This window comes from Echiichthys vipera, assembly GCF_963691815.1.
Source record: "Echiichthys vipera genome assembly, chromosome: 10".
Taxonomy (NCBI): domain Eukaryota; kingdom Metazoa; phylum Chordata; class Actinopteri; order Perciformes; family Trachinidae; genus Echiichthys; species Echiichthys vipera.
In genome coordinates, this window is record NC_139835.1 from 21930862 (window position 1) to 21943937 (window position 13076).

Genomic DNA, 13076 nt, shown 5'->3' on the forward strand with positions numbered 1-13076 from the left:
GTCTGCCATTATAACTTGCCCTAATGTTTGTCCTAAAGTCATTCCCATGACTTAGTTATGTCTTTGAATGACTGTTGTTCATTTTTCAATTGTTCAAACTATTTGATTATACATTTAAAAAAAAAAAACGTTATTTTACGCATCAGACGAATCATATAAGTTTATACGTTAACATTTATTATGCAAAAAATGTTTTTTTATTGAGTTTTTATTATATTGATAAAAAGCATTTCCTTAACATTAACACATTATTTGATACATTTCATCTTAAGTGACTTATACCTGAAATTTGAAACTACATGCATTTAGTATAGCCCTAATTATTTAAAAAATATGTATATATATATATACTTAGCCTATAAAGACTGTTGTATATAAGGCTTTCAGACGCATTCCTCTTTTTATTGTATTTATATATAGTTTACATTGATCAATCTCTTCCAACAGGTTAGGGTCATCCAGCAATCAATAACTGCATTTGTCCCCAGTGGGGCAATTGGTTTGGCAGCAATGAATTAAACACAGGGCTCATACATTAGACCATAAAACATACAATACATGCATTCACAGTAAAAATATTCACTCAGTTAGATGTGATCATATTCAAATGCTAAAGATATTTTTTAAGGCCTAAAAATCCCATTTATGTAAATAAATCCTCTGTTGTCTGCCGTTTGTAGAACAGAGGAGCATCTTGAACAGATTGCATCAGAAATAAAATAAAATTCTCACACTGACAACAAAGCTGCAGTCTAACTCACTCTGTTCTACACGAAGTAAAAGTTATAACAAATCACAAACTGATACTGAAAGATCCCCACACAGTAACAGTGAAACACCAAATATACAAACAGCTGTCACACGCTGTAACCTCTAGACAATGATGCAATTATAATAACAATAATAATATACAATGAGACAATAATCTACAGTTTTCTCCATCAGCTTTGATCATTATGCAAATTCAGTGTCCAAATCCCCTGTTATGTTCATCATTAAAGGTTGTGACAGCAATCCTTTCAGAAATTGCGTTCACTGAAGACATAAAATCAAAGGTTTGCTAATGTGACGCTGAGCTGGTGAGGTGGTAGATTGTTTTAAAGGCATTATGTGACACTTGTTTTTATTTTTGGTGACTTTGGCTATTTATCTGAGCTGTAAATGATAAATATGCACGTGTGTTTCTGACCTGAGAGCAGCATCTTTGTAGAATAAGTTGCAGTTCAAAGTACTAGTACCACTTTTCAAAACTACCACTACTTTATCGCATGCTTTGGCAGAACTTATGTCCTGTTTTTATTTTTTATAACCTATATATGTTTGTATTTTTTACCATCATTAAAATATGCTGAATTAGCTATTAGCAGTTTCTGTTTCCAATGAAGCTATGGATTTACAGACTCTATATTACTTTGATACTGAAGTAAAACATAAAACATCATGATTATCAGTCCTAGAGTTTGTTGCACTTTTTTTATGATTACCAAACAGATTTATGGACATTCATTTGCGATGAACGTCAGAGTTATATGATATCGTGGGGCAGTTTAACTCACACTAACTCTAAAAATACTCGTATCATGTCTCCGTAATGATTGCAAGAAGTGAGATTCTTGACTTGAATTCACTTCACGCGGCATCTTTGCCTCATGACTCTCTTTACGCGCTACAGTTTGAACCCCCCTGCGCTTTAGTGCAACTGACTACATTGTAAATTGAAAAAGACAATGTTACAGTAAGTGGTGCGAAGCTGGTAAAGCCTGGAAGCTGAACATCCACTTTAGTAGCCTATAGACACAAAACAAGACCATTTTTCTACCGCAACTGCACTCAAATGTGATTTTCTAAACCCCAAATACCATCCGTCCCTCCCACTTTTATCACCTTAATGCTTCCACCAGTCTCGCTCTTGAGGGAAGGAATGGTGTCTGTTCAGCTCAGTGAACAGAAGTGAGCAGGGTCCTTTCACACAAAGACACTAAACAGAGGGAACTCCGACCTGTCCGGCTGCAGGAGGTCCACCAGGAAACAAACGGTCCCCGACAGGCCTTCAAACAAACTGTAGACACTCGTCACTGAGCAGGAGCCTGTTTTAAACTCCTCAGTGAAGAGGAACTCTGCAAACCTTCAGGGAGGAAAGAAGAGTGGAGAGACATGAATGGACAGTGACATTTTAGGTGAACAGACGGACATCAACTGAGGACAGTGAAGTTATGTTTTCTATCTTTTCTCTGCAAATGTTAGGGTCCAATACTAATAACCTTTTGGACTCAATATTTTTTAAATTGGTACACACGCTAGAGGCTCAAAACAGCATAAAACATAAACTGCGCTGATTAAAAACCTGCAAAACAGATCAAATTAATAGTTCAAAGAGCTGTTAACCGTTTGAAGTTTAAATGAAGTCTGAAGCTGAAAGTATGCAGAAGCCGTAGCATTTCAAAGGGGAGTAGGTTAAAGAGGATTTGAAGATCCTCTTTATTGAGTTGCATCATTAAAAAAAGCTGAAAAAGCTCAAGATTTTAAAAAGTATAAGAGGTAGAGACACGAAAATATACAGCTTAGATGTGATTAAAGAGCTGGTTTCTGTAGCTAAAAGTATTTTGTATTTGTATTTATTTGTTTATTTTAAAAATGTGACAGAACATTTAAATGAACATCTACGTGTAAATATGTGTGGGATTGTAGCCAGGCGGCAAATTTGCATCCCTTGTCCCATTGGCGGACAGAAAGAGAAGAGAGAAAGGGAAAGACATCAAAACAAGTACAAATATAACAGAAGAAAATAACATAAAAACAACCAAACTTGACAATGGAAAAATAACATATAATATAAAGTGGCAGTTGCACATACAAACTCTGGTTATTATTGCTGTCTGCCCTTAATAAAGTGCCTAAAGTGCTTTATTTTAAAGTGCTTGATTGCCCAAAAGTAGGCAGAAGTAGTCAGAGTCCAAAAAAATGAACAGAAGAAGTCAGTGACATAAAGAACAAGTACAGCTGAGACTGATGAATGGTATTCATTTTTCAGGCATTTGGTCATAAACCAAAGTATTAGATGCATTCAAAGTTTGACCTGTTGATGGCACTAGATGAGAAGTTTACGAAAACCCAAATCCATCATGAGGAGGCCAGGAGTGTTTGGAAAGTTCAGTTAAAAACTTTATGGTGGAGCCAAAGAAAAGTCTGCGGCTCACTAATCATTATGATTCTTCGTTTGTGGAACATGAATGTCTGTAAAAAATGACATGGCCATCTATTTAGTATTGGTTGAGATATTTCACTCTGGACCAAAGTGTTGTTGGACAGACAGAGCCATCCTTATAATAAAGTAATTCGGAAAAAAAGGTTAGAAGAAGAAGAAGGTTAGGTTTAGAAAAGCACTTTAATAAAGAGTCTAAAGCCATTGTAGGAGCCTAAATGCAGTTAGTTTTGGTTTAAGGATTAAGAATAAGAATATTTACATGATGTACATGTTTTGGTATTTACAATATTTGTGGACAGATGTATTCTCGTTTGTGAAGACTGCTCCTTTAATGTGTCACTCATTTAGAGTATAGGATGTGATTTATATTTAATTTTCTTGTCAATTTATTTTTCTGTATTTCTCCTGCATTTTTTGAAGAAAATATTTTTAAGTTTACCAGCTGGTCTCCGTGGATTATTTGGATGTGGAAGAGAGTTATGAGCGTCAGACTGAGGCTTCACCACCTACAGTCGTGTTAGTGGCTCTGTGCATGTTTAAGACTCAATGTGGAGAAAAGCAAACTGTTCATTTTGAAATAAAGCAAAAGTATTGGACAAATTAAAGTTTTGGACAAATTTAAGTAGTGGACAAATTTAAGTATTGGACAAATTAAAGTATTGATGTGATCATGGCGATTAACATAAAGTCAGGTCACCAAAGTTCTCAAACACCATGAATGTCTGCAACAGATGAAATATTGTGTTGAAATATGTTACTGTCAGCCACAAATCAAGCTGCTGCTGGCGCTAGAGGGTAATCACACAATTCAATAAGATTCATTTCCTACTAAAGTGGTAGACCATCAGAACGTAACTGCCATCCCTGGAGCCACGCAGCTACTGTAGTGTGGCTAAAATATTAACAGGAGGAACTTGACCTCTGACCTCAGTGTTTGAAAAGATGGAGGCTACAGCCCTGCGGGAGACAACAGGGGGGATTTCTTGCCTCTGAGCACGGTACATGTATTTTGAGTTGCCTGTGAGCCGATAAAGCAGGAGGAAGACGTAAGCGCTGCCTGCAACTCCGTGACAAATCCCAGGTCCCTTCTTCAGCAAACCTTTCTGCCACACGAGCTCTCCGCTTCGGATACACGTGTCCAGATACTGGGGTTTCTTATGGATCAGGAAGGCTTTAGCGAAAAGATACGCCACACCTGTGTGAAGGGATGGAGACGTGAAATAACAGAAGAAACATCAACAACTCAGAAGCCATATGAACATGTGGTGATGTGTGTGTTTGTGTGTGTGTGTGTGTGTGTGTGTGTGTGTGTGTGTGTGTGTGTGTGTGTGTGTGTGTGTGTGTGTGTGTGTGTGTGTGTGTGTGTGTGTACCTGGGGCTCCGTGGCACCAGTGCACCAGCTCGTTCTCTCTCTGGACGATGGCGCCGAGCTCCTCGGGCCAGTTACAGTTCTGCTCCTGGTTCATGAGGAAATCGACACTTTGCCACACAAGGTCTTTCTCTGCTGCACTGAGCACATCGTGGTAGCTCAGAAGCATCTGCAGCACCGATGAGAGGCCGTGGGCTGCACCTGACAGGACGGACGTGTGTGTGAGGGGGAAGATCACCAGGCATGCAGGGAAACACCATGCAGAGACATAAACACACACAAAGGACTACTCGAGAACATGTTTTTGTTGCTCCTTATCTTCTAAAGTACTGTACATACTTGACAGTTTTGTTCAAATGTTTGGTTTTCCAGCATTGAAGAGGTCATACATACAATGTTACGATTCCCGGGAAAGTTGAGCTCCTGTCAAGTAGATAAGCAGCTGCACAATTCTCAAATGTGGACAAAATTCATTGGGATGCTGGTCCGAGTCTTTATAAATGAATGCTGGACACGTGCAGGGAAAACACGGCTCTCTTTAGTGTCTGAATTCTCTTTTTCATCTGCAGCTTATTGATGTCGAGCAAATCAAAATGAGAAACCCCTCTGTGAGCAAATCTTTCAGAACAAAGTGAAACACATACAGCACTTTAAAGCTGAAGGAGGTAACTTTCTATTAAAAAGTGCAGGGCTTGGTTTTCACTCAACTCGGTAACAAACTTTCTCATTTTGAAACTAAACAGTACACTAAAATGTGTTTCTGAAGGCACTTTATGAGAGGAAAAGAGGTAAAACAGTCACTAACAGTAAGTAACTCTTGACTCATTTGATCAGCGCTGCCATTAGTAGCACCAGGTGGAGGCAGATGCTCCTCACGTGCTGCTGTCAGGATAAAGTGACAGTTTCAGCAAATAGATTATAGAAAGTTACTGAGTTCAGCTTTAAACCAGGTGTTTTACTCATCCCCCCTCCTCACCGTCCTCAAAGTTCTCGTTGTATCCATGCAGAAGGGACCAGCGAGACTTTGCTTACTATGAACTCTGTGTTGGTGTGAAAGTTACTGAGTTACTCCAACCCTGACGGCTGTCTTCATCCGATGCAACCAAGGAAAGGAAAGTGAGCTTTACACATGTTAACACATCGAAAGCCTGCGTCGTATTGTCACTGTGCGACAACAGAAGATCCTCCTTTAGTCAGAGGACAGCAGCAGGACTAAAATCTGAACTTCTGACTTACTGACAAAGTAGATAAAAGACATTAAATACTTATTTTATCAGTGATTTAACTTAAAATGCTGCATGAGGTACTTATCCATAGTCCGTGCATTACCTACAGTAGATGGCGGTAATACACTGACGATGGAAAAGCAAGAAATCCGAACTATCCCTTTAAGCTCAAAGCTGCTGTTCTTACCAAGATACTCTGTTCCGTAGTAAGAGTACATGAGGGGGAAATGCTTCCTCTTCTTCCTGGCGTACTGTTTCCCCGACTCAATGATGGCCTGACAAATAGATTTGATTTGATCCTTGCTCAGAATCTGCAGAACGAAAAAGGGTTATTTGCAAACTTCTATCGTCACTGTGAATACAGGTAAAAGATAAAGGCAAGGTAATTTAAAAGTAGGCCTATAAGGACACATGCACACTACTTATCATAATTAAAACAATACAGTCAATATTGAATTAGTCAATCAGCAGGAAACGTTAACAAATTTGAGATTGTGATGATCTAATTACATGCGGAATTCAGTTCACAATTGTTTTTGACATTTAGAATAAATGATCTAAATAATCAAGACGTTAACTATTTTTAATAGTTGCAGCCCCAACGGATTTATGCTAATGTTTAAAGGTGTCATTGTAAAAAGTGAGTGAGATGTCTAAACTATAGGTAGAAAGTGTCGCTACAGACCATCCTGATCTCGCGAGGCTACCAAACCTCTGCAGTAGCATGATAACGAAGCACCATCAACGTAGTTTGAGAACACAGAGTTTATTAAAAAAGACAAAGATTTTACAATGCTACAAGCTTTAGCAGCCGACTCGGTTCATATCGAGAGGCAGCTCAAACAAGTCGATCACAGAATACACTTCAGTTCAATACTTTCCTACTTGAACTGAACTCCAGTGCATTCGGTAATTGAAGTGTTAGCCACGTCTGGCTGTTAGCGACTCTCCAGGATTTCTCTGTTAATAGGTGGAACACAAAAAAATTGTCCCAGTTACGTATTTGATGTATATTAATGCCGAAAAAGACCAAGGGATGCAAATATTTATGTTTAACATGTAGTGTTAAAGGCCCTGAACACACACTCAGGTGTTTTCAGTTAACTAGCTGATTAGTCTTCTCAGGACTGTGTGGGTGCATCTACTGTGAATGACTGACATCTTCCAGAGTCTCCTGTCAGCTTTGTTTCACCTGTTAAGGCCGGACAAAGAACACCCTTATCATCTTAGTGCTAGGTGGACATTTATGACCTCATAAATTCCAATCAAAATCTCCCCAAAGCCCCGCCCACCTGCAACCCCAAGCAGAGGTCTGATCAGCCAGAATAACTGAAAACACCTGTGTGGGTGTTCAGGGGCTTTAAGGTTACAGTCCTGTGTTTTGAAGGTGGATCGGGCCACGTGTAGATGCTGACCTCTATGCCCAGCTTCTGCTTCAGCACCAGGGCGCCACACAGGTACCCAGCCCGCCCCACGAACAGCTCATCCGAGCCGCACTCCAGGAAGTTGATGGGCGCACACACCTCCCACAGGTTACGAAATTTGGTCAGCGGCATTACGAAATCAGCCAACCCCAAGGATTTGTATATCATAGCGGCCACCGCGTAGATGCCCGCGCCGCCGAGCAGGAAGGCTGCGCGCATGTTGATGTCCGGCTCCGCATCCACGCATCTCACCGACACGTCGATGATCTGCTTGGCCGTCTGCAGGTAGACGTCCCGCTGCTCGGAGAACAGCGGACACTCGCTTACATGATACAGCATGTAAGCCACCCCGGCCGGGCCATCGTACAGCCCTCCGTCGCAGCCGCTGACATCCATGGGAACCTTCTTCAGGACTTTATCCACGGTGGCGATGACGGCTGGCACGACGGCCTGAGCGCGCTGGCCCGGGAGCAGCTCACCTCTGTAGTCAGAGAAGCGGTTTGCAAAGCAGCGGAGGTTTTCCATCATCACCGATGAACAGAAACAGCTGCAGACTCACGACAGTAGATCAGACCTGTGTTGTTGCTGCTCCAGGTATCCAAGGGTGCGAGGCGAAAAACACTTTGATTGCTCATCCAAACCCAACAGCTCGCAGCTGATTGGATGTCAACAGTGATGGTTCAGCCTCATGTTGTTTGATGGCACCTGCAGCCTGTCACTACAATGACCCCTGCACTAATTCACTGCTCCTGTCTGCTAATAAGAAGAGGTATTCACAATTTTTAATGGTAGCACCACATTAAAGCATGTGAATGCATTAGTCCTTCAACCAAAATGTAAAAGTACAAAAGTAAAGTAATCCATATAGCCTCTTTCACAATGTTCAATAAAGGGCCAAATCATAACAGAAGTGATCTCAAAAAACTTTACATATGGGGTAGGTAAAGAGCACACTCTGTGACTTATTAATGATTTACAGAGACCCAACAATCCCATGAGCAGCAGCAATTCACACTATCTTTTCTAAAAGTAGTAATAATTATTATATTTATTATTTACCGTTTTAATCCAGCAATCTTGTGCACACAGTGGCAACAAAAACCTTCCCTTTAACGGACAGGAACGTCGAACAGACCCAGCTCTATGGAGGACGGACACCTGTCTTGACCTGATGTTACATAAAATATAAATTAGCTGACACTTTTATCCAAAGTGACTTCCAATAAGTGCGTTCAACCATGAGGTGCAAACCCAAAACAGCTAGAATCAAGTGAGTGGGTTAGCTTTAAATAAGCCAAACTACAGAGTGCCACATATACAGGAAAGTGCAGGATGTAAGTCTTTTTTGTTTCTTCAGTTCAGATCACCCTTCATCTTCTTTGCCACGGTGCAGTCGAAAGAGATGCTTTTTTTAGCCTAGATGTGTACACTTTCTACTTTCCCGATGCCTCGGCCCACCACTTGGGAGCCAGGACAGCAAACAGTCGTGTTATCGCATATATATATATATATATATATATATATATATATATATATATAGCACATTATGCCATTGATATTAAAGGGGGCATATTATGCTCATTATTAGGTTCATGTTTGTATTTTAGGTTTTACAGTAGATCATGTTTAGATGCTATAATATTCATAAATCATTATTTTTCTCACACTGTCTGTCTGAATATACCTGTATTCACCCTGTGTCTGAAAGGCTACGTGTTGTCACTTTAAGACATCAATAAAATGTCCTGAGATAACTTTTGTTATGATTTGGCACTATAAATAAAATAAAATTGAATTGAATTAAGACCTCCTCCTGAAAAAGCCCAGTCTGCTCTGATTGGTCAGCATCTCCGGGTGTTGCATCTGTATCTCTGCACCGTCACTGCTGCCGGGGAATGACTGTAACGGCGATGTAACGTCACTTTCTACCTCTCCAGACGTGACATCAAAATATGTATTTCGTGCATTTCTCTGTGGACCTAGCGTTTTGATACTTTCACAGTATTTAAGGAGCACCTCGGCCTGCTTTATAATAAAAATAAGAGATTGAAACCCCAATTTTTACAATATGGGACCTTTTGATTACCACCGGAGAAAATCAAGACCTCGTCTGGAGAAAGAGAAGCATAGACCAGCTTTTTTTTTGAAAGAAGGTTTCTTTAAATAATCTACAGAGAACCTTGTTTATTCCTTAAACCCTCAGTGTCATGTCAAGAACACATTTTCATTTCTCCAGGAAATTAAAAGGTCTCATTCTCTCCGCTCTCAGTTCAGCCTCTTCACCACCAGGTGGCGACAGAAACCTGCCGCCTGGCTGCTGTCCATGGTGCTGAAGGAAAAGTCAAACATGATGTTTAAACAAATACACAATACATATCTATATCTATCTATCTATAAAGGGAATTGATTTATTCTGGCCTTATAACTTGTTACGATCTAACTACATGTACTGAAGTATGCTACTGTACTTGAGTATGAATTTGAGGAAGTTGTTCTTTACTTGAGTATTTCCCTGTTCTGCCACTTCATACTTGTACTCCACTACATTTGTTTAACAGCTGAGGTCACTTTTGCAGATCAAGATTTTCCTTTAAAAAACACATGAAACATTTCTGAAATACAACACTAAAGATAAAACCATTAATTCCAGTTTTTTGCACATTTCATTTTTAAAAAAACTGTTCAAAGCCCAAAATATAAACACTGAATAAAACAGAACTGACACTTTTTTCTTCTTTTCTCTCCCATTAATCATCTCAGCGCCTCTAGCAGTTACAACAGTAAATTGCTGCTTATATATTGATGCATTTCTACAAACGTATAATGTCGTACATTTTAATTTATCAGGCACATACTTTAAGATACTTTAAGTTCATTCATCTGATAATACGTCTGTGAGTTTTTTCCTGCTGATGAAACAGATGAAAGAGTCTCCCTATGGGGCAGACTTTGAGATTTTACAACTTTTTCTTATAGAATGAAACATGACGCATTGCTCTGTTTTACACCAGCAGACACATGAAATATTCAGGTGCATCACAGCAGGAAACAGGTAGTATAGGTCGTGTTATACAGCTTTAATCACTCTGTGTGTGTCTGTGTGTGTGTGTGTGTGTGTGTGTGTGTGTGTGTGTGTGTGTGTGTGTGTGTGTGTGTGTGTGTGTGTGTGTGTGTGTGAGAGAGAGAGAGAGAGAGAGAGAGAGAAGCTTTGCATCACATTTTGATTTAAAATCCATTTTTGTGCCCAGTTTATAAAGGAACAGATAAAGAGACGATGAATGCCACAGGCAGATTAATGTGGAAGCAAAGGTTATCTTATGAATATGAACTAACTGAGTTTTCGAACACTAAATTTCTTCAAAATGAGTGAATATTGAACTTTTCTACGTGCTTATTTTGAAATGGAAAGACATGGAGGCTGAGGATAGTGGACAGAGAGAGCGAGGGATGGCGAGGAGGTCGTCTTGACATCAAGGGAGAACAGAAGTGGAGGCAGAGTGTTGAAAAACATAATTTGGTTCAACACGGTCCATCTACATAATACTTGAAATAGCAGGCAGCGGAATAAGTCTCAGCTTTTGGAGTGTGTTCCTGTTTGTGGGTTCAGATAAAGGCATCGTTCAAGTGCTGGCAGTCATTTTACTTTGATGGTCATTTTTTTCCGCGAAAAAAAATTGAGAAACACCAACTCTGCAGCCATTTTGTTCTTTGAAAATTCAACAGAAGAGCCTAGAAAATTAAAATGGCTTAAGTCATGCTCAGAGGCGCATATTTTCATCTGTGTTATCTTCTGCCTCGATAGGAAAACTCAATTTGCATTTATATTAGAAAATGATTTCGAGCCACTTGGCGTCTGATGCACCAGCAAATAATGCCGTCATGTGTCTCCAGAACAGACCTTTAACAACGAGACGGTGAAACATTTAGTGGAGATAAAGACACCCTGAACCTTACAACATAAAAGTTTGAAAGGTTTGACCTTCACTTCAGCACCTCACTTACTCTTAATTGACCACCACGGGTTAGACGGAAACCCCCTGTAGCACTCAAAATGACCATATACCACTTACCAACACTGTGTGGGTACAGGTGATAACAAATGCAAGACTGGGAGACCACATAGCTCACATAATAACTTTATTTAGAGAGCACCTTTATAAAGTGCTTCACCAACCAGGACGGATAAGGGAGAGCAATCAGACACAAACCACACACAAAAGAGTTATAGTGAGTAACATTAATAATTAAGAAAAGGATCAAACGGTAAAGGTGAGTCTCTTCTCCAGAGTGGCGCAGTGTCCCTGAAAAGACACTGAACAGCTCCTGCTGAGCATGGTGGCCTTTGTGAACGTGTTCGCGAATGTGTGAATGGTATGTCATGTATTTCTTATCTTTACTTAAACTCGGGAATATATTGAGGAGCAACCTAATTTGCAATATAACAGAGTTAAAAACAAACATTTGAGGACAAGATCAAACACAAGACGTTTGAAACGTACTCAAGCAAATCCGAAATATACGAAAAGTAAAGTGACGCAGAATAATGAAAACAGAGAAATCAAGTTAAAAACAGGAGCAGTTGGAAGTCAAATAAGATGCCGTTTTGGATTTGAATTGTCCTAATGAATAGAGTGCAATATGTTTCAGGTGGTTTGGCAGAGTTTTCCAGGTTGCAAGTGCACAGTAAGAAAAACAGGACTTTCCAAATTCAGTGTGAGCCAGTCCTTTGAGTGTGTATGATGGAGACCTAAAAGATGCTAAAGATAATGGATGGTAAGAGACCAGTGAGAGCTTAAAAAACAAATAAAATCCATTGTCTATCAAGTCTGTTAGAAAGCGAGGGCCATTCAACTTTTGAATACAGGTCACAGTGATGAGTGTTGTAGCTGTCGCCTGTGATAAATCTCAGGGCTGAATGATATACGGCGTCAAGTGGGTGTAGAGCTGCAGCTGACGCATGTCATGTAAAGCGCTTAGAGTGGTCTGTAGGCTAGAAAATGCAGTTCATTTGAGTAGTTTTTTTTTTAGATTTGGGATACTTTCACACTCAAAATCATCTTGTTTTCCCTCAAATGCCTCCGCGGTGAACAAGGACCAAATCATTATTTTGTTGCATTCTTTATCCACTCTGATGCATGAGAGAAAAACACTTTTTTTCAAGACTTCAAGGTAACACGATAACGAGTAATTGATGCACAAATTATTGTTTTGAGGTAAAGTATTCCTTTAAATAACTGGGCTGCATTTATGGTTTTACTTTGGACAGAACAGAGTAGTCCTAGCCTATGTGTGACTTAAGCAGCCTGGGTTAGTACAGGTTTATGTGGACACTGTTGTTACACAGAGAGCAGTTCATTGTTGTAATGGAGTAGTTTTTTCCATCAGGTTTTCTACAGTAAATGTAAAAACAGCTGAACTGAAAACAGGCAGAAGAGGATCAATTATGTGCCCTGTCCCCTGTGTAACTGTCATTAACAGTAAAGTACACGCTGTGGATCATTTCATCACTTTCAGAGTAACTTCATTTCCACTTGCATCTAAAAGTGTCCACCTGAGCTGAAGAGGGGATATCTCCAAATCATACCAAGGTGACCCCTTTGTGTCTTATTGGACATTTCCAGAACAATTTTAATTAAACCGAGGAGGCCCAGTTTTCCTCTCAACATTAAGGCTGAAACAGACCCACCTGCACATCCCCTATGGATACTTCTCACCCTAATCTTGACAGCTTTTAGCCAGTAGCGCGTCAAATGACGCACGCAGAAGCGAGAGGTCATATTTATAAAAGCCAGTCACCAAAACGCACCAGCTCTCCTGCTGAAAACCTCTGTCCTGTCCCTGTGAAGGCTGCT

At 40.0% G+C, this 13076-nt stretch overlaps 1 protein-coding gene across 1 annotated transcript; it reads right to left on the reverse strand.

Moving 5' to 3' along the window:
• Positions 1-1965: 1965 nt before the first annotated feature.
• Positions 1966-7752, reverse strand: LOC310952647 (lanC-like protein 3; the record flags this gene model as incomplete). Its single annotated transcript, XM_083921314.1, has 5 exons — positions 1966-2125; positions 4193-4400; positions 4578-4775; positions 5988-6111; positions 7216-7752. 5 exons carry the CDS (start codon positions 7750-7752, stop codon positions 1966-1968), a joined length of 1227 nt encoding a protein of 408 aa, XP_083777440.1.
• Positions 7753-13076: the final 5324 nt, after the last annotated feature.